The sequence below is a fragment of the Gallinula chloropus genome, assembly GCF_964237585.1.
Source record: "Gallinula chloropus genome assembly, chromosome: 29".
NCBI classification, from domain to species: Eukaryota; Metazoa; Chordata; class Aves; order Gruiformes; family Rallidae; genus Gallinula; species Gallinula chloropus.
In genome coordinates this window covers 5180017-5202174 of record NC_140114.1, presented here as the reverse complement: position 1 = coordinate 5202174, position 22158 = coordinate 5180017, and the positions used below count along the sequence as shown (strand labels likewise).

The 22158-nt window shown below is 52.1% G+C and overlaps 1 protein-coding gene across 1 annotated transcript; it reads left to right on the top strand.

The window, feature by feature from the left end:
* Positions 1-10137: 10137 nt before the first annotated feature.
* Positions 10138-11061, top strand: LOC311202192 (olfactory receptor 14A16-like; the record flags this gene model as incomplete). Its single annotated transcript, XM_084276729.1, has 1 exon — positions 10138-11061. The coding sequence occupies one exon, from the start codon at positions 10138-10140 to the stop codon at positions 11059-11061; it is 924 nt and encodes a 307-aa protein (XP_084132855.1).
* Between the last annotated feature and the right edge of the window lie 11097 nt (positions 11062-22158).

The following is a 22158-nucleotide window of genomic DNA, read 5'->3' as shown; positions in this document are numbered from 1 at the left end:
GATATTCCCAGTTTGGTTCAAATGCCTTCCCAGTTTTCTGAAGATGGTTTGACAATAAATGATTAGACTTTTTGTGTTACACAGTCTACCAGGAGTATTTGTTTTCCCCTTTACTTTTTCCCTTTCCACTGCTCTTTCCCAGTGTGCCTGAAAGGAGCTGAAAATACCCCAGCAGTGACTGAGAGTAAATGCAGCTACAGGTGTTGATCCCTACCCTTTCAGGCTGCGATTTTAGGAGTAAGTCTGATGTGGAAAAAGCACCAAGGGAAGTCAAGCTAGTTGTGAGAGTACTTAGCTGTTGCCATCCCTAATAGATTTTAATGCTGCAGCAGAAGAAACACAGAATCACAGAATCACAAGGTTGGAAGAGACCTTTGAAGATCATCAAGTCCCACCATTCCCATCCTATGCTAAACCAGAACCCTAAGTACCTCATCTACCCTTTTTTTGAACACATCCAAGGATGGTGACTCAACCCCCTCCCTGGGCAGCATGTTCCAATATCCAATCTAAACCTGCCCTGTCACAGCTTCATGCCATTTCCCCTTGTTCTATCTTCTGTCACCTGGCTGAAGGGACCATCGCCCACCTCTCTACAATCTCCCTTCAGGTAGTTGTAGGTGGTGATAAGGTCTCCCCTCAGCCTACTTCTCTCCAATCTAAACATCCCCAGTGTTATCGTGGGTTTCCCAGTCACCAGTCGGAAACCAGTTAATTCAGTTACAAAGTTAATTTTATTAATTTAGCAGGCGGCAATTAAGCAAACAGCGCTGGGCGGCCAGAGCGTCTCAGCTCTACCAACGGCACGCACCGTCCCTTTCCGAATTCAGGTTTTCATAGTCCTTTAGTTCCGGGTCCCGATTGTTTCACTGAGGCTTATTCTGCACATGTGCCAGTTGTTGTTAGGGGGTCGTCTTCTACCTTCTAGTGGTCGATGGGATGAAGTTGCTCCTCTTCCTCACTTGTCCCTTAGTTGACCCCTCTCCCATATTTGGTCATCTTTAACAGCAAGCTCATTCATTGGCTACTTAATTTCTATGGTTTCCACTTCTAAGTGACCTATAACTCAGTTCTGTGCTTCGTTAGCAACTAACAATATACGTTACACAATCATTCTTACAAAATCAGAACGTTACAACCTGTTTCAAGGTACATGTGGTTTACTGAACAAAGGCTCATCTATCACAATTCTCCTTGTGGCTGGTTCTCCACTCATCATGTCTGAGATGCCTTGATGTGTGGGTGTTGTGCTGGAACCTTTTCTCATGGTTTCACCCCAGCCCAGAGCCGAGCACCACGCAGTCGCTCTCTCTCTAAGAGGGGATGTGTGTGGGGGAATTGGGGGTGGGGGGAAAGGAAGGGAAAAGGAAACCAAAGAAACCCTAAACTTTGTGGGCTGGTATAAGGACAGTTTACTGGGACAGCAGAGAGAGAAACAACTACAGGACTTTGTGGTAAATACACACAACTGCTGATGCACAATGCAATTTCTCACTGAACCCCACAGCTCTGGCCACCCTGAAAACACGTGTGTCCTGGAGCTGAGTTCTCCTGCCCCCACCACACTCTCTTTATGGTGTGATCTTGCCACGACAGAGAGAGACGGGACACAGCTTGATGCAAGCAAGAGTCGGTTTATTGCACAGAACCATTCCTTTTTATATGCTCTGCAGACAGCTGCTTTCTTTCAAACACACCCTGTTCCTGCGCTACATCTCATTGGTCAACGTTTTGCTGTCACAGCAGCATCTCTATCTTATCATGCTAATAGAACTTCTAAACCCTCCTCAGACAGCAGATAGACCTTAACAATAGAGGACACTTTTTCCTGGAGCCTGTCCCAGCAGGGGGCCGGCAACGATGCTGCCACCTTGTTTAGTTTCCCTGAGGTTCATGGCCTAAAGCCTCCATCCCATTATCTGTTAACCTGGCAGTGCTTGAGCCTTTGTTTCTCAAGCTGCTGGCCACATCTCCCCCTTCCTGTTAAGCAAAAAAAACCTCCTTCACTGAGCATGATATTTTCTTTTGCAAGACTTGTCAAAAATAACACTAAGGCAAAAATAACTACAAAAAACCCCTAAGTCCTTATTTAACTAAATCTAAAAAACATCCCATAAACGAAAAACCACACTGTAAAATGTAGCAAGCTAATATCTACTAATTGGCTACACACACTGTTTGCATTGTTAATTTATCTTTCATGTCTAAAAGTTATCTGCACACCTTCTGTGTTGACCATTTATTATGGATAATAGTGACATGTTCACTACCTTCCAAATACCTTCCTACAACTCCTTCTTGGTTTAAGGCAGTCCATACCTCTGCCTTCAAGGCCGTAGTGTTTTGAAGATGTGATCACCAAATACTTCTCAGTGTGAATAACTTTGCTGTTTCATAGGAAATTCAAGGATATTGTCAGGGACTATGTAATCCAAATTTGACCATTGACAATACCCATCCTGAAATTCCCCACTCATGAAACCAATTGTCCAGTCCAAAGAATCCATTTTCTTGTATCTTTTGTGTTTGATCTATTAATTTCTGAATGCTCGCAGGAATCGACTGAGAGTGGACACATTCATGCAGCACATGCCTTTCAAAATTTTCACAACCATGTCTGTGAGCCAGCAACAAAAATCAGTTGCTGCTTGATTCTGTAAAGTCTTACAGAATCCACACCTGTAGCTGAGTGTCTTGACAGTTTCAGGAGTCAGGTAACATCAGCCTCAGGTTTTCGTGCAGGCACCACCCATTGCAGTCTGTGTTCAGGTGTCAGGTAACATCAGCCTCAGGTTTTCGTGCAGGCACCACCCATTGCAGTCTGTGTCCTTAGGCTGTGCAGAAATCACCATTTCCCTAATTTACATTTACCACAAATACATCCATATTTCAAAGACTGTTAGTTAGTTCAATATGTCCCGCAGCAAAACTCATAGTCCATTGTGGCTGCAGTTGGAACACTTGACATAAGTTACTGGGATCAGGATCTCCACCTGGTTCACACAGGCTTGCTTTTTTCTGGATCCATGGCATCTGTAATGACACAGCCAGATCTCCTTTCCCCAAGTTAGGACCTGTAATTTAATTTTTACTAACACTTGACATTGATTTTTTTTCTTTTAATTTTGTTTATTCTTTTTTTCAAACCTCCTTTTAAACCTCCTGCATATTTCACCATTGGAGTTACCAAGCTGTTCTGTGGCAGACATAAACAATTCAAAACATACAGAGCTTTGTTTAATCGATCAGCTGGAGAGATGTCCTTCTCTCCCCCTTTTTGTTTGTGAAGCAAAAGCACTTGAGAGTTTGATTCATACATTCCACCATGGCCTGACCTGCAGGCCAATGTGGTGTCCCTGTAACACACGTAATGTCCCACAATTGGAAAGAGGTTTGTATTGTTTGTGCTATACATCCTGGGCTGTTGTCCATTTTGATTCCACGGGGTACATGGCATTGGACACGTTTACTAGATTCCTGTGTTTGTGCAGACCAAAACCTCTCGTGTGCCTGTGCCACAAGGTTTCATGGCAGGGGCAAGGCCACTGGGGAATTGCTGACAGTCCAGGTGACTGTGCAATCCCTTTAGCCTCAGTAAACAAAGAAGTGGTATTGTAGCTAAAGCACCTTAGCAGATTGATGTAACAATTAATGCAACTTTTGAACATCCAAATATTTTCACACTGGCTTCCTTTGAATTTTCTCTGGAACCCCTTGCTTTTCCAATGCAGTTCACTCATCAATCAAACTTTCAACGTCTAAGTTTTTTCCCGCAATCAGTATTTCAGCCATGTAATGATGTCACATACAAATGAATGCTGCAAACCAACCTGTCAGACAAATAACACTGCAAGACGCGAATTGTCACATCCACGCCACATGGATGGGTGGATGGGGGGGTGGGGGCGGTTCTCTGACTTCTGCGGTGGTTCTACGACTCCCGGAGCTGAGATGCCGCTTCTGCCCTGACCCCATCGTGAACCACAGTGCAATCCCGCCTGCGAGCACTGGGGCCCAGCCGAGAGCTGGGGTCCTGTTCCGCTCGCATGCCAGGGGTCCGCTATTAACTCTTTCCACCACCCACTCGTTCCCACAGAAACTTTTTCCCAGTTCTGAAGCAACCTTACGTGCCCAGGCTCCGACGAGCAGTCTCTCTGGAGTCTCTGGGTCGTCAAGAGACACCGACGTGTCGCTGAGTTCGCTGGGTGATGTGGGTGTCAGCAGCGGGTACTGAGACAAAAAGGATCCCTGATGCAATGGTAGGCAAGGTGGATTCTTGTTCATCTCCGTAGGATTCTTGTCCCTGTCCTTAGGTTTCTTGTACATGTCCATAGGTTCCTTGTCCGTGGAGGCAACACTTTTGTCTCCATAGTCTTCGGTTGGGGGGGCAGTCAGTCCTGAGACTTTTTTACGGTGAGATCCCTTTAAATTCCTCGCACCGCCTGACTTGTCTCAGAGGACCCCGGTGTCAGGGAACACATCTCGGGGGACGCCAGGCTGGGGCAGCCAGTATGACCATCTCTTGCCATTTCCAAAACTCACGCTCTCCTATTTCAGTCGCTCTATATCCTCATTCGGGATCCTGGTGACAAGAGAGAGGGGTCCCTGCTTGGGGTCCCCTTGGAGTCGGAATAACGGGTCCAACTTGGATCAATGTGATCAATGTCGAGCTTTTTAAGAAGACCTTTCATAAGGTCATATATACATCTCTCTCGGGGGAAGACAGTTGATTCCCCATATTACCCACAGCTCACCTCTGTTCCAGAGGGATGATTCCTGGCCAGGCTTCCCACTTCCTTTCAGTGGCTCATTCAACGTTCTGTGGGAGTCACAGGATGCCGCACAGCTCGGCGCGGTTCAAAGTCCTCACACGGGGCACCAATTTGCCGTGACGGAGAGAGACAGGACACAGCTTGATGCAAGCAAGAGTCGGTTTATTGCAAAGAACCATTCCTTTTTATATGCTCTGCAGACGGCTGCTTTCTTTCAAACATACCCTGTTCCTGGGCTACATCTGATTGGTCAACATTTTGCTGTCACAGCAGCACCTCTATCTTATCATGCTAATAGAACTTCTAAACCCTCCTCAGACAGCAGATAGACCTTAACAATAGAGGACACTTTTTCCTGGAGCCTGTCCCAGCAGGGGGCCAGCAACGATGCTGCCACCTTGTTTAGTTTCCCCGAGGTTCAAAGCCTAAAGGCTCCATCCCATTATCTGTTAACCTGGCAGTGCTTGAGCCTTTGTTTCTCATGGTGCATGCCACACCTCACAATCCCCTTACCTCACAATCCCTTTACCTCAAAATCTCCTTACCTCACAATCCCCTTAGTTCACAATCCCTTTACCTCACAAACCCTTTACCTCACAATCCCCTAGACTCACAAACCCGTTACCTCACAATACCTTTACCTCACAATGCCCTTACCTCACAATCCCTTTACCTCGCAATCTCCTTACCTCACAAATCCTTTACCTCACAATCGACTTACCTCACAATTCCCTTTCCTCAGAATCCCCTTACCTCACAATCTATCTGTCAATCAATTCTGTGACTTCATAATCCTCTTAACACACAGTCCCCTTCACTCTCAATCCCTTTACCTCACAAACCCTATACCTCACAATCCCCTTGCCTCACAATCCCCTTACCTCTCAATTCCTTTACCTCACAATCTTTTAGTTACTCTCCTTACCACACAATCTACCACAATCAATCCCCTTACCTCAAAATCCCTTTAGCTCACAATCCCTTTATCTCACAATCTTTTTATCTCATAATCTCTTTACCTCATAATCCTCTTACCTCACAATCCCTTTACATCACAATCCCCTTACCTCACAATCCCTTTACCTCACAATCCCTTTACCTCACAATCCCTTTACCTCACAATGCTTTTACCTCACAAACCCCTTACCTCACAATCCCTTTACCTCAAAATCCCCTTGCCTCACAATCCCCTTACCTCACAATCCCCTTACCTCACAATCCCTTTACCTCACAATCCCTTTACCACACAATACCCTTACCTCTGTCGGTAGATAGGGCCTGTCAGAAGATTTAGGGCTGCACAGAAAGGTAGAACCCCCCCCCCTCCTTAGGTAACCAATAGTAGGTAGCCAGTGAGGTAAGCGGATGGAAGTGACATCTGATCCCTGGGGTATAAAGCCCCGTGCCCCTCCCTAATAAACGCTATTTGCCGTCCACCACATTGGTGTCTGTGAGCTGAATGGACCGAGCTGCCAGAGTGTGGCGCCGTTGCTGTTCCTGAACCAGGTCGCCATGCCTAAACAAAAGGCAACAAGGGATGAAGGCTGGAAGCCTTCCTTGCTCTCAGCACATGCTCTTTCAGTTTCTCCATGGTTACCTGAGCTCAAAAACACATTCCTGCACCAACTAGTTTGTCTAAACAAAAGGCAAAAATTGGTGCCAGAAACCCGGGAAAAGTCACCTGGATTCGGGTGAACGGTGGCCAGAGCGGCAGGACCAGCCCAGCGGAGGGGACACCCTCGGACCCGCAAGGAGGATGGAAGCCCTTGTGAAGGTCGTATTGGGATTGCGTACGCAGCGGGGTATTGAGTGTGAGGCTAAAGATTTTACTCTTGCCATTGCGAGACTTTTAAAAATCAGGGTCATCGACCAGCCGGTTGATATTCTCCATCCTGGGGTGTGGGACAAATGTACTAAAGTTTCAGCCGAGGAATCTATGTCCTCCGGCAGTGGGAAAAATCTGAAATCGTGGGGGACGGTCGTGCAGGCACTCCAGAAAGCGATACAAGAGCAGGACACTTGGACTCTCACCTTTCGGCTGGCACATCATTCTTAGGTGTGTTAGTTGCTACTTTCCTATCACTAAATCAATCCAACCCCAATCTTACTAAGGCACGTTGGCTATGTTATGATGCTTATCCCCCTTACTATGAGGGTGTTGCCCTCAACACTCCTTTTAGCTACTCATCGAATGATAACCCGACTCAGTGCAAGTGGGACACACCACAGAGAGGAATCACTTTGAACCAGGTTAGAGGCCAAGGCATATGTTTTGGCAATGCCACCTTAGAGAGCTGGAACAGTGCAGTTTGTGCAGAAACCGTTGCGATCGATAGAACCCATAAATGGGCAATTCCATCCGCATCTGGGATGTGGATCTGTCATTAGACAGGTCTAACCCCCTGTGTGTCCCTTGAGCGTTTCAACCCTGCAACTGACTTTTGTGCACAAGTTTTGATTATTCCCAGGGTCCTATGTCATTCGGATGAAGAAATGAGCTATTACTGGGGAGAAGTAGACAACAGGATCCAAAAGAGAGAAATACTGACAGCACTGACAATAGCAACACTGCTCGGCCTGGGAATAGCTGGTACAGCTACGGGAGCGACTGCTATGCTGAACCATCATCAAGACCTGGCTCGACTACAAACTGCCATCGACGAGGATCTGCAAAGACTCGAGGAATCTATGACCCATCTAGAAAAATCTGTCTCTTCACTCTCAGAGGTTGTCTTGCAGAACAGACGAGGATTAGACCTCCTGTTCATGCAACAAGGAGGCCTTTGTGCCGCCTTGAAAGAGGAATGCTGCTTTTATGCTGACCACACAGGATTAGTCAGGGATTCGATGGCTCAACTGAGAGAAAGGTTAGCTCAGAGGAAAAAGGAAAGAGAGGCCCAATGAGGATGGTTGGAATCATGGTTTAGTTACTCGCCATGGCTAACCACCTTAATATCTACCTTGTTGGGACCAGTTGTAATGATCATAATAGCACTGATTTTCGGACCCTGTGTGCTGAACAAGCTCACAGCATTCATCAAGAGTCGTCTAGAGAGGGTTAACATTCTCTTTGTAGAAAACAGACAGATGCTTTAAGAAAGTAACCACTGAGCACTACCTCTACTGTTCTGTGGTTGTCCCTAGTATACCCTACTGTCTAAGCTACCTCTGACTTATCATTCACTAAATGTGCCATATGCTATCAACATTACAAGCTATCAATATTATAACTTACCACTATTATATATTATCACTAACATATTATCACTATTATGTATTATCACTATTATATATTGTCACTATTGTAGTCCAACACTATTATAAGCTATCACCTTTTTATATATCAGTATTGTGTGTCACTCTTGCCCTTTGCACTGTGAGTAGTTTTAGTGAGCAGAGGGAGGGGGGAAATGTCGGTAGTCAGGGCCTGGCGGTTGGAAGATTTCGGGCTGTCCGGAAAGGTAGGACCCCCCCCTCTCTTTAGGTAACCAATAGTAGGTAGCCGGTGAGGTAAGTGGACAGAAGTGACATCCGATCCCTGGGGTATAAAGCCCCGCGCCCCTCTCTAATAAACACCATTTGCCGTCCACCACATTGGTGTCTGTGAGCTGATGGACCGTGCTGCCAGAGTGTGGCGCCGTTGCCGTTCCTGAACCAGGTTGCCGCGCCTAAACAAAGGCAACAAGGCATTGCCCTTGCAGAGGGGCAGTGACAGGGTATTGGCTGTGTGGAGCAGAGCACTGTGAATCACAAAGCTCTGACAGTATTTTTAAGAAGGGAAATAAAACCCAGCATCTGCTTTTTGCCACCAAAGAAAGGAGTGAGAAAGTATAAGGGACTTTGCAGAGAACAAGGTCCGTGATGTAGGGGGCGAAGGTCCTCCAAGCCTCATTGCAGAGATTCCCCTGCAGCCCGTGGAGAAGCCCATGGTGAATGGGGCTGTTCCCACACAGCCCATGCTGGATGATGTGGAACAGTGATTCTACCTGCAGCCTGTAGAAGTCCCCAATGTTGAGCATGTGAGGACACTGAAGGAGGCTGTGACCTCATAGGAAGCCTCTGCTAGAGCAGGTTTGCTGAGAGGGCGGTGGAGGACCCACGTTGGGGCAGTCTGTTGCTGAAGGACAGCACCCCACTAAAGTGACCCACCCTGGAGCAGTTGGTGATGATCTGAAGCCATGTGGGAAGGACTCACGTTGGAGGGGTTCATGGAGGACTGTCTCCTGTGGGTGGGACCCAATGCTGGAGCAAGGGGAGACAGTGAGGAGTCCTCCCCCTGACCAGGAAGGAGCAGCTGAGATGATGTGTGATGAACAGACCCCAACCCCCATTCCCTGTCCCCCAGTGCCACTCAGTCAGAGACAGTAGAGATTTAAAGAGTGAAGTGGCCCCTGGAATAAGAAGGAAGGGTCGTAGGTGGGTGTTTAAAAATTTCATTTCTTTAGGTTTTGTTCTCATTCCTCTGCTCTCTTTGGATTGAGTAATGAATTAGATTGATTTTATTGTTGGTGTCAAGTCTGTATTGCCAGTGAGAGTAACAGCTACATGACCTCCCCCTGTGCTTTGTCCCTGCATTATTTCTCCCTGTCCTGATCAATCTGCTCCCAGGCAATGATCTCAGAGATGAGGTCACAGAATGATCCCCATGGGGCCTGAGGCACCAGAGGGAGCCTTCAAGAACTGGTCTTCTGCTGAGCTGGGCCAGGCTCCTGGGATGGAGGGAGCTCATGGCAACCCGGCAGCACTGCAGAGAGACAGCTCTGCCCAGGAGCAGCTCCTCTGCCAAGCACACAGGGCTGGGCACACTGCCTGTAGGCACCGAGGGGAGACCTGTGAGGCTGAGAGAGCTGATGGATGCTGAGAGCTCACTGGAGGAGAAAGGTAAAGAGAGTTTGCTTTGAGTTTTCTGCTCCTGGTGACTGGGTGGGAAGTGGGAGCTGAGCTTTTCTCGATAACTTTGCAGCAGGCAGTGCAAACTCATTAGGACTTGTCAGAGCATCTCCTGAGCCCTGCACACACAGAGGTTCACAGGGCAGTGTCCTGATGCCGGGAGGGGTCTACAAAGCGGAGCAGAGCACAGGGCAGGTTGGATGAGGTCTGTGAGCACAGAGCAGGAGGTAACATGGGCAATGAGAAGCAGCTGCAGGGACAGCTCCAGGCATCAGAGACGTTGTCAGGTAGGGAGAAGGAGCTGCTCCCAGCAGTGCCCTGGCAGTGGGGATTTGGTACGTCCCTGACAGCCCCGCAGTGCTGATATGATGAGGGCATTCCATGAGAAGTAGAAGGGGGTTTCCTCAAAGAAGCATTTCCTAATTTCTCACTGCCTTTCCCTCCTTGGACAGGTGTCCACACTTGACAGCAGCAGATGTGCAACAGCAGCTCCATCAGCCAGTTCCTCCTCATGGCCTTTGCAGACACACGGGAGCTGCAGCTCCTGCACTTCTGGCTCTTCATGGGCATCTACCTGGCTGCTCTCCTGGGCAATGGGCTCATCATCATCACCATAGCCTGTGACCACCACCTCCACACCCCCATGTACTTCTTCCTCCTCAATCTCTCACTCCTCGACATGGGATGCATGTCAACAATTCTACCAAAATCCATGGCCAATTCCTTGTGGGACACCAGGGCAATCTCATTCTTGGGATGTGCTTCACAGGTCTTTCTGGTTTTCTTCTTGGCTGGTGCAGAGTTGTCTCTTCTCGCTGTCATGGCCTATGACCGCTACGTTGCCATCTGCCACCCCCTGCACTACGGGACCCTCCTGGGCAGCAGAGCTTGTGTCCACATGGCAGCAGCTGCCTGGGGCAGTGGGTTTCTCTATTCTGTGCTGCACACAGCCAATACATTTTCAGTCACACTGTGCCATGGCAATGCTGTGGACCAGTTCTTCTGTGAAATCCCCCAGATCCTCAAGCTCTCCTGCTCAGATGCCTACCTCAGGGAAACTGGACTCATTGTAGTCAGTGCCTGTTTAAATTTTGGGTGTTTTGTGTTCATTGTGGTGTCCTATGTGCAGATCTTCAGGGCTGTGCTGAAGATCCCCTCGCAGCAGGGACGGCACAAAGCCTTTTCCACCTGCCTCCCTCACCTGGCCGTGGTCTCCCTGTTCGTCAGCACTGGCATGGTTGCCTACCTGAAGACCCCCTCCATCTCCTCCCCATTTCTGGATGTTCTAGTGTCATTTCTTTACTCGGTGGTTCCACCAGCAGTGAACCCCCTCATCTACAGCATGAGGAACCAGGAGCTCAAGGATGCCATGTGGAAACTGATGACTAGGCAGCAGTGAACTGCTCATCTTCTTCTGCCTATTGCTGACCATGTAACTCATGTTAGGACCAGTCTGTATTCAGAAGTATTTTTGCTTTGTTTGTTTGTTTTTTCTCATTCTAATTTTTCTAAGCTCTAACATGTTCCACATTCGTCCCATTCCTAATGCAGTATGTCCTGATGTCCTGTGAGCCAGACATTGCGTAGTGACAAGCTGTACTCTCCTTGCATTGTGTTTATCTTCAAAGGGCCAGAATATTTCTTTCTATTTCTCTTGTTGTCTTTTATGTTTTGTTTTATTTTTTTAAAATTACATCCACCTTTTCATCAGCTGAATGACTCGATTACTGGTCTGAAATGGTGATGATTTCCCACCATAGAAGAAGCGGAATTTCCAGGAAGTGTACACATGGCAGGGGAAGAAATATTTGCCTGCCCCTGTACCTGTACCCCAGTCTGTCTCTTCCATCTCCCTCATTGTTCAGGTGTTTCAACCTCTCCTGATGATACAGCCATGTCTAGGACATCTTTTCAGCAGAGTAGCTGAACATGTGCACTTCACTTTGCTCAGATGTTTCCACTTCTGCTTGCTCATTTGTCATTCAGGTGCTGCTGCTCAGCACTCTGGTGTCTGCTTTGATCTTCAGACAGTTGGAAAACATCCTATCTTTAAGCAATGTAATGAACTGTTCTGTCAGGAGGTCAGTGTGTTGATAAGTGACCTTTCTATGTATCTGAATAAAACTGTTCTGGGAGAGAATCTCCTCTGAAAGCTGACCCCCTTCACACGCTGCTGACTCCCTTCACACACAGCAGCTGCTGAGGAGAGAGATTTCATGGGTATTAAACTGGATCCTGTTGAACTGCTGTTTGTTGTCAGAGAAATCTGTCTGTGCCTGTGAGCACAGATGATGCCAGGAAAAGTTTTGGGAGTCCCAGGAGGCCAGTGAGGGAACGGCTGGGCTTGGGCAAGAGCAAGGTTCTGCATGCAGGGTTGCACCACAGAGACTGCTTTTCCTGCCTATCCAGATCTCCTTAGGAGACCTCTGGACCAGCCCCCATTGCAGCATGCTGCTGAACTTTCTGCATGACAGAAACATTTTTTCCTTTGAAAAAATCCTGCACTGTGAAACTCCTTTGAAATTTTCATCACTCAAATAAAACCTCTCCAATTAGTTATACAGGTCTTTTTTTTTTTTTTTTTAATTAAAATGAGTTTAAGAGCCATGCTTGAAAGGGCTTTGTGGTTGTTAATGAGCCCCATGGTTTCTTTTCTTCTGAGTCCACAGACCTCAAGGTACAAAGAGGAAGAAACCTCTCCAGAAGTTCAAGTCAGGAGTAATGCCCAAAGTACCTTGAAGCACTAACAGGCCCCACTGGGAGCCATTCCTGACAAAGCCTCCCCATGGGCTCGTTAGAGCAGACAACTGGAGGCCATGAGGACAAACACAGGCAAAGCACAGGCAGCTCTGATGCTGAGGACACCCTGGCTTGGTCTGATGAAGCAGAAATGCCAAGTGCTGACCCCCAGCCCTGGGCAGGGAGATCCTGACCCTCAGCTGTGTCTCAGGGCTCTTCCTTGGGATGTGAGGAGAAAACACAAGGGGAAGGACAGCGGTGTGACACATGGTGACCTCCTTTGGGATGGGTGCAAGGGGGCAACCATGCTCCATGGCCATGAGGACAATGTGTCTTCCCTGAGGCCTCTGTGGCAGGGACATCAGCAATACCCAAGGGGGCAAAGACCTTGTTAATATAAGGCCCTTTCATCCTGGCTGGCACCCTTGGCCATCTGCACCACAGCCCATCCCACACTGCCTCATGCCTGTGCCAGTTTCCTCGTAGGTTGCAGGCATCCAACTATATTCCCCACCTTGCTCCCACCCCACGATGTCCCTGCCTGTACTGCTGTCTCTTCGTCCTCACCAGCTGTTCCCACAAACACAAACCCACCAGCTCATCCACACTTGCTCCAACTGACTTTTTGACCCACAGCACTGAGGGCAAAGTCACATTTCTCTATCCTCACATCCACTGTGTCGTCCAGAGCTGTAGTTTATGATGGATTTCTTTTCTCATGCTCTTTTCTCATACCTCAAAGAATGCCTTCATCACTGAAATGAATATTTAAACTCTTTGGAGCTACTCCTGCGGATTCCTCAGCCTCCACTTCTCCAGACTAAAGAAACTCAGGTCTCAGCCTCTTCACATCAAATCATGGAATCCTGGAATCACAGAGTGATCAGGATTGGAAGGGACCTCTGGAGATCATCTTGTCCAAGCCCCTGCCTGAGCAGGGTCATCCAGAGCAGACTGTACAGGACACCGTCCAGGTGGATTTTTCCCCCTAAGACTTCCCCAGCAGAGGTTATCTTCCCATGTGAGAAGTCCTCCATATTCCTCCAGGCTGGGGAGCCCCACACTGGGACTCACTGCTCCAGAGATGTCCACACCAGTGCTGAGTCAAGATGGACAAGAAGTGTCCTTGTCTGAGTGGCCATGCTCTTCCCCATGCAGCCCAGTGTGCTCATGGCCAGATTCCTGTTCAGCACCATGGGCTGCTTTGGGATCCCTCCTAACACCCAGTGCCTTTTCCTTGAGGCTGCTCCTCAACCAGCCACGCCTGAGCCTGCCTTGATTTGTGCCTATTGTGATTTTATCTGCCAGACAGCTCAGTGCCACACAGTGCTCACTCCCTCATGAAGTCACAGAGTATGGAAGATGCCTTTGAGCAGTTGCAGTGTGGGTGAGCTCTCGTGGTAGAGTCCCCTCAGAACAGCTCCTGCTCTCCCAGGCTACTTGCTGGTGAGGCAGAATTAGCAATCAGGCCCTCATGCTGTGCAAACACTGCTAAGCAATACCCAACCAGTGTGTTACCAGCCCTGGTTTGGTCACAAATCCAAACCACAGACCCATACGGGATGTTATGGTGGAAATTAATTCCACCCCAGCCCAAACCAGGACAATGGGGTGGTTCTGCCCCTGGTGCAGAACATCACAAGATCAGAAGGAGAAGATCCCTTCTCATTGCAAAACATCTTGAGGTTTGTGTTTGTCACACTCCAGGTTTTCTCAAAGTCTCTTTGCAGTGAAACTCTGATGTGTCAGGGGTTCGTGCAGATGGCTCAGCTGACTTGTGGTTCCTCTATCAAGATCACAGCAATAGGGATTCAAGGATGTGATAGATAATAACAAGAGCAGACACTAATTTAATGAAATGCTGGAGCCTGGATCTCTGCCTTAGGTTTTCTGTTGAGCCTGTGAGCTTGTGGGTCAGGATCAGCCAAGCAGGCCAACACGGGCTACCTTGTAGTGCATGTCTGTTTATGCTGAGCCTCATGTTCTCACCCCCTGCTCCTCCTGGTCTTGGAAAGAACCACCTTGGGCTCTGCCTAAGGGGAGATATAGCAGGACCCCACCCATCCAGAAGCCTTGTGGGGTATATCAATGCCAACTTCCCAGGCTTTTGCAGGTGGCGTTACCTCCAGCTGAGCCTCTGAAGATTTACCAAACTCCTGGAATAGCTTTCCCTGGGGAGGCAGTGGGAGAGAGGTGTTGGGCCTTGTTTACAGTCAGACACCTCACATCCCAGAGGCCCCCCCGCCATTTCCTACAATGAAGTCACTCCATCGTGCTGTCGTGTCCCAGAGGTTTGCACTGCTGTGAAATCTTTTTTTAATTATTATTTTTAAGTTATACCCTAAGTTAGAAGTGCAGGGGCGTCTATAGGGTCTCTGGTGGTCTTCCAGGAGGAGAACTTTCTTGACCTTCTCCCCCCTGGACAGTAAGGACGCTGCCGGTTGGCTCTGTTGTTTCAAGGAGGGACTTTCCACGATGGACAAGGATGGGGCACTGAGTGGGACACGTGGAAAAACACCATGTGGGTCCTCACTGCTCAGCATGGGGCTGCTGTTCAGCAGGACCAGCATCCTGCATGCTCCCCAAGCAGGGGCTTGGAGCACCAAGGCATCTGTGTCCAGATAGAGAGGTCGATACCCTGGGTTCAGAAGCAATTGGTGTGTCCCTGCCTGCAGACTGGAGGGTGTGCAATAGCCCCAAAGCGCTCTGAGATGTTCCCCTGGGCTGCTGGGACCCCATTCCACATCCCTCAGGGTCCTCAACCCAGCTCAACCCAGATTCCTGGCTCGTCCACAACTCCTTGTCCGCCCCCATAACTCACCACCCCAAAGCCCCGAGATGTTCCCCACCCTGGTGACACCCCCAGGGTTGTTGGGATCCCATCCCACGTCCCAGCCTGGATGGCTGGGGTAAGAGCTGGAGCTGGACTGTGGCCAGTGCTGTTGCACTAGCGAGGAAAATGGGCTGGGCATCCAGCCCCAGCAGCCCAGAGGAGGTGTTCTGGAGGCACAGCTCTTCCAAGCTTCTCCCTTGGCTCCCAGGCAGGGATGTGCAAGCCCAGAGCATGCCAAGAGGTGACCACCTCTCAATGCCAGGTTTTGCAGCTGAGCAGGGTGGCTGGGGCTTTGTTTTGAGGACACCTCAGGCAAGCGAGTTGTGTGCTGCTGTGGGCTGCTGGAAAGCCTCAGGCAGCTTCTCAAGGCAGTCCTGGTTCCTTTGGGGTGGGGATGGGAGGGTCTGACCTTTTGCCCCTCCCAGAAAGAAGCAGAGGCTTCCGTGAGAGGTGAACAAACATGACTTGTTTTGGGGAAAAGCCCAACAGAGGGATGAACTTCTTAAACAATAATGGGGCCAGCGTGGGCTGAGGGGTGAGATATCCCCAAAACACAGCAGTGGAGGCCTGACACAATGCTGTCTGCTCAGCACACTCAGGGTGGTTCCCATGTGAAGGACACTGTGGCCTCGGGATTCTAGTTCAAGGTTTAATTAAAAAAGGAGACGTTTTCTTGCAGAGAGCTTTGCTTGTGCTAGGTGTTGCTGAGCCAGCAGCACAGTGCCTGCAGGAACCCCCATAATCTGGACCGTGGCCTTGGGGTTGATCTCAGGATCTGCTCGGTCTGAAGTGCCAGGGAAGCGACCGGCTCTCCGGACTCTCGGTGCAAAAGCTGGAGGTCTGTGACAGAAGGAAAGAGAACCGAGCTGAAGCTTGCCTGTCTGCAGAGACCCCCCGCTCCCCCCAGGCATCCCCTCTGGGCCATGCCAGCCCCTTTTCCTGGTCAAAGGGGAATGGGAGGGGAGGTGGGGGGGAGCAGGTGGGACAAAGGGATCAGCTGGAAGCTGGATCAGCTGGAAGCCACTGCTCAGGAATGTCCCCTCACAGCCCTGAGATGTTCCTCTGTCCCTGAAGCATTTCCCTGGAGCAGGGCAAGGCGCAGCAGCCCCCTGCCTGAGCTCCATCCTCTGTCCCACCAGCACTGCCCCTACTCACCATCGCAGACATCAGACAGCAGCTCGCTTCTGTCACTCAGGCGCGGTGCCGCCAGCCCTGGGCACAGAGCTCCGTCAGACCACCCGCTCCCCAGTGCGCTCCCAGCAGCACAGCTCCCAGCTCTGCCGGTTTGGCTGCACCCCTCAACAGGGTGACCCCAGGGAAGGACAGTACTGGGAGGTCTGGAGGAGGGGGTGGGTGGGGGTGCTGGATTGTGGGGACTGTGACTCACCAAGGAACCTCACAGCCTCCTGTTGCAAACTGGCCTGAGCACTCTTCAAGTATGGCAGGCTCTGTTTCACGTAGTCCTCAACTCGGCTCCGGTCCTGCGCCAGCTGGAGAGAGCACAAGGTCACGGGGCTGGCACAGACCCTTCACGGTCACACCAGTCCCTCCACCCAACCAGCACACCATCCCCCTTCCACTCCAGGCCATTCCCACCTCCCAGCCAGGAGCCCTGTGGGGCTGAGGTTCAGAGGCAGCTGGATGGTAGAGGGGGATCTGGAGGTCCTGAGACCCCATTGTCCCACCACAGGGCCCAGGTGGGCTGGGTCTCCTTCAACATCCTGAAGGTGCAAGGGGAGAGAGGCCCAGAGCAGAGTGCTCAGGGGCTTTGTGTGTGAGGGCAGGAGAGAAGGATGCAGCTCCAGGCTGTGGGCTCTGGGCTGGAGGTGGGGCACGGCTGCATAGGGGGCATCCCTTGTGCTGCCTGGGGCCTGGGACCTGGGCGGGGGGGGGAAATTCCTCCTCACCAAGCACTTCCCAGCTCTCTGTGTCTTCTGGGTCTGCATCAGGTGCTTGAGCTGGTCCCACTTGAGCATCTTTGCAGCAACAAGGAGGGTTTCCTGAGAGACCTGCAGAGGGGGACAGAGATTGGGGACAGGGTTTGGGGCTTGCAGCCCCAGCCTCTAACACCTAGAGAGACACCTGGGAAGACCCTGGAGACTCCTGTGCCATGGCCTATGTGGCCATGGTGGCCTGCTGGGACCTGATGGACCATGTAGAGCAGGGGTGGGAAACGTGGGTGCCAGCCTCTCCACCCCTCATCGCACCGTGTGTGCTGGGAAATTCCCCTGGGGTGTGCTGGAGGAGGATGGAATGGGGGGAGCAGGGATGGCAGGGGACCCTGCCTCCCCATCCTGCTTTGCAGCAGGAGGCACGGAGCAAGGAGGAAGGCCGTGGTGCAGGGAAGGAGGGGAGCTCTGCCCTGTCCTCAGGGACCCAGGCAGTTGGTCCCTGAGTTGCACAGACCCAAGTGCCAGCAGCCCTTGCCCCTCCCTGATGCCCAGGCCACCCCTGCAGTGTCACCATGCCCTTCCCTGCATTACTGCTCTGTACCTTGGCCACGCTCTGGGTCTGGTCATTTAAGTGGAACAGCAGCGGGACGAGGCTCCTCTTCACCTGCTGCTTTATGTTCTTGTTGTTCCCCATCACCATCTCCATCACATCTTTGAAGAGGCAGATGGAGAGCTCTCGCAGCTGGCTGGACTCCTGGCAGAGAGGAGGACAGGAGGACTTGAGCAACAGGCACCCCCTGGGCGTTGGCGTGGCTGACGTGAGTCAGGTTCTGCACGCACGAGCTGTGGGACAGATCAGCAGCCACAGCGGGATGGCCCTGGGCCCATGAGAAGCCACGCAAAAGGCCTGTGCCTGTGCCAGCCCCCCCAGCATTCACCAGCAGCCACATCAGCACCCCCAGTGCAGAGCTCTCTGGGGAATCCACCTGCCAGGGAGAAGCAGAGCTGGGCCGCAGAGCCCAGGAGCCGCCCCCAGGGGAACCCAGGGGTGTGAGGGGAGGGGAACGGCGGTCGCCGCAGGGCTGGGCTGAGGGGCAGTTGTCCTTCCAAGGGGGCTATCGGTGGGGCTGAGGCTCCCACAGCAGCCTTACGTCATCAAAGAGCGGCAGGAGCGTCTGCAGCAGCTGCGGAGCGATGGGGACGGCCTCCTTCCCGCTCATGTGGCCCATCACATGTCTCAAGAGAAGCAGGGCCTGCGCCTTGTTGTCAGCGCTGGCATCCTGCTGACTCCCCATGATGTCCAGCAGCAGGACCAGCATTTTCCTCACCTGTATGAAAAGGCAATAGTCCTCAGCTGCCTCTGAAGCTGCTGCCCTTCCCACCCCACTCTGCTGGATTAAAAAGGCTTTGAGGTGCTGGAAGCACCTGGGATGAGGAGGGAATGGTGGGGGGAGGAGCAGTGCCTGAAAGGGCTCAAGGGTAGCGCAGCACAGCCACAGCCCACTTACATCTGCCAGCCAGGAGCCAGGTTCTCTCTTCTCCACATCCAGGATGCCGCTCACCACATCCAGGATGCCACTCACCACCTCCTTGTCACAGCTGTTTGAGTCTCTAAAGGCCTCAACGGCCATGAGGACGACGTCCTTCTTCTCAGAAGGCTGGAGGTGTTTTCCAAATGCCTACGGGAGGGAGGCAGGCAGGGAAGACACGTCGCCAAGACAAGTGCCCGATGGTGCTACCGAGCTGCTGGTGAGAGCAGCTCTGGCAAGAGATGCCTGGCAGCGCTGGCAGCAGTGCCCGCAGGAGAGCCAGAGGCAGGTGATTCTGGATCTCTCTGCTCACACAGGGCTCCTGCTGATGCCCAGGGCAGAGGGCCCATTGAGGGAGGAGCTCCTTACCATTAGAATGCTGCTGGTGCTGGGCAAAGCCAGCCAGGAGCTGTTCTCTGCTTCCCATTCCCTTTGGCGCTCTTGATGCTCTGGATCATTCTCTGGCATCGCCCCGCCTAAACAGGACAGTGTCACAGAAGAGGACAGGGAGGTCAGGGAAGGTGGCAGAATTCCCTGTGAGCCTCCAGCAAACACATGAATGGTCTGCCACGATATGAAACAAGCAGAATCTGAGGAGACGTCTGTGTGGGGAGGGGTGTAAGCCCACCACAGTGTCTCTTACGTTTTTGGTGCTGGATGAATCTGAAGAGGTGATGGAGAGCATCCAAAGCTGCCCTGCTGATCTCCCAGTCCTTGCAAGCCCAGCAAAGGACAAGACATCCAAGCAGCTTTCCCAGGAAGGGGACATGGATCTTTGTGTGGCAGGCAGGGATGTTGTCATCTCCTACAAAACTGCTCCTGACCTAGGTGAGGGAACAGGCAAAAGGGCTGAGGGGCAGCATCTACAACCAAAGCCCTGAACCCATGAGTCCACCAAGGGAAGGTGAGCCAGAGCCACCTTTGGAGCGCCCCCCCCCCCCCCCCCCCCCAAAGCACCCAGCTGGACAGCAGGTCAGGGAGAGCTGGAGAGAGGAGACCACAGGGAAAAGAGAGATACCAAGACCCTTGCTCCAGGGCAGAGCCTTGCTCAATGCCTCAGCTGGGGTCCAGGCTTGCCACGCAGGCATGGCCGAGCTGCAGGCTGCTCAGCATGCAGGAAAAGGGGAAGGCAGCCAGGCTGGAGGGTGCCTGGCTTCTTACCTCTGCCGAGGAGCATCTGTCCAGCAAATCGACCAGCTGGACAATCCGCCCCAGAGCCCGCTCGCACGCGGCTGTGTTTGGGCAGGTGGCAAAGGTCATCAGCATCTGGAGGAGAGAAACTGCGGATGGGCCCTGGCAGCTGGTGCCTGTGCCAGCACAAGCAGCTCTGACGAAGTCCTGGCTGGACTTGTGGAGTCCTTGTAGCCAGGGAGAGGGGCAGATGTCACCCTCAGGGCAGCGCCTGCTCCTTTCTGTGCCCTCCCCCAGGACACGGCCCTGTGTCCCCTTCTCCAGGAAGGCTGGACTCAAGTGCCTCCCACTGCTTCGGTGCAAGGAAAGCTCTGGGGATAGATCTGGCCCAGGAGGGCGATGGACAAGGTTTTGCTGTGACCTGGGAGGAGGCTTCAGAGGAGAAGGCCCATTGACTGCAGAGAGGGGACACCAGGCTCCTGTGAGAGCATGGTGGGCCACTCTTGTCTACCCCCTCCCTGCAGTGCGTTCTGTGCGTGGCATAGGGGTGGTGGGCCACCCACTCAGGAGTGGGCACCCCCTTCCCTCCAGGGTGAGGAACAGCCCCTGTGAACCCCACACTTTGCCAATGCCAGACCTTTAAGATTGTCCACAGGTCTTCGAAGCCAGTGGTGAAAGAGCTGAGCACCAGGTTCTTCAGCATGATGTCCATGGCATCCAGGGTCTGCAAGGAGGACAAAGAGTTTCAGTGACCTTTGTGCAGCTCCTCACACCCCCCAGAGTTGGCCTGAGCTCCCCATGCCAAGAGAGGACACCCACGCTGCCTCACAGAGCCCACAGGAGGCCTCAGGGCAGACCAGCTGCTGTGGGGAGAGCAGCCTGTGGCACTGGAGACAGCCAGGCCCATGGGAAGCGGATGAAAGGGTGAGGGTGGGAAAGCAAAGCCGAGACCCTGCCCTGGGATCGGATCTCCGGCTGTGTCTCAGCACACGCTGGTGACCAGGGAGCAGCCCAGGGGGACTGTGGGCTCCTGTAGCTCAGCCCACACTCACCCGAAAGTAGAGAGTGGTGTCCAGGTGCTGCATGGATGTTTTAGGAGGAAGCAGGAAGACGCTCCTGAAGCAGGCTTCTAAGAGTCTTTCCTTTCTGCCGTCCAGCAATGTGCCCATTTTGCTGCAAGGAGACAGAGAGAGGGGCCTGTTGGACACTGGTGGCCTTGATGCCTTGGGCAGGTGGACATGGCCCTCCCTCTGGAGCTAGGGTCCCCAGGAAGGATAGAGGGTGTGCGGGCAGCACAATGTGGCCTTGGCCAAAGGGCAGTCCTGGCAGTTTGTGCGTGAGCCGAGATGTGGCCAGGAGCTGCAGGACCCCTACGCCCTCCCCTACGCCCTCCCAACCGCCCACGAGCGGGGCAGAGCAGCGTCCCTCTGACGGCACCATTGGACTCTGCCTGGATGGGGATCCCCTGGGTGGGGATGCCAGGGCTGTGGAGAGGTGCCAGCCAAACCAGGAACTGGGCAGGTACCTCATGCCAGCGATGGCAAGCATGGCTTGCTCTCGCACCGCTGTGTACAGGTGGTTGTCGGGCTCCTCTTCCAGCAGCACCTGTGGAGCAGCACCGGGATGGAACCTGTCAGCTGCCAGTGCTCAGTGCCAGCAGACCCAGTGGCAGGAGGTGGAGACCCTGCCCCAGCACCAACCCACTGCCAGCCCCCCGTGCCGGGGTCTCTCCTGGCTGGGGTTCTCAGCAGCACCCGAGTAGCCTCATGGCATCTCAGTGTCCACGCATGCTGGTCCTGCCCTCCCCCTGGCCATGCACAGCTGTAAGGTACTAGAGATATGCCTTATCAATCGCTGGCAGAACCGTACCCCCCTCTCTTTCTTCTCCACTCCCCTCCTTCCTCTCTCTCAATCACCATAAAACCTCATCCCTACAACACCAAAGGGAATTCCACTGGTCAGGCTTGAAGTGGCTTATGCCAAGGACTTCATGACTATGCAACGAGATAATGCTGTAAAAAGGCAAGACCAACAAAGCCACCCTGAAGAGCATTCCCCCATCAGAAAAACAAATGGGAAGACATCAGGAGACAAAGGGACAACAAGGGAACGTCCCCCCATCGACCCGAAGGCACAGAAGAATGCTCTGCCCTCGGACCTGGGGTCACTGGACTGACAGGATGGCATAGCTCCCTGGTGGTAGATACTGCAATCTCCCTCTCCCCCTCCCTCTCTCTCTCTCTTTTCCACTCTTTTCTCTTTCTTCCCCCCTTCTCTTGCACATTTGTTGTGGGCCAAATAAAGTGACTTGAACCCTGACTCCGTTTTGAGTCTTAATTCTGTTCCCGAGAACTGCAAAGACCTGGTCAGGA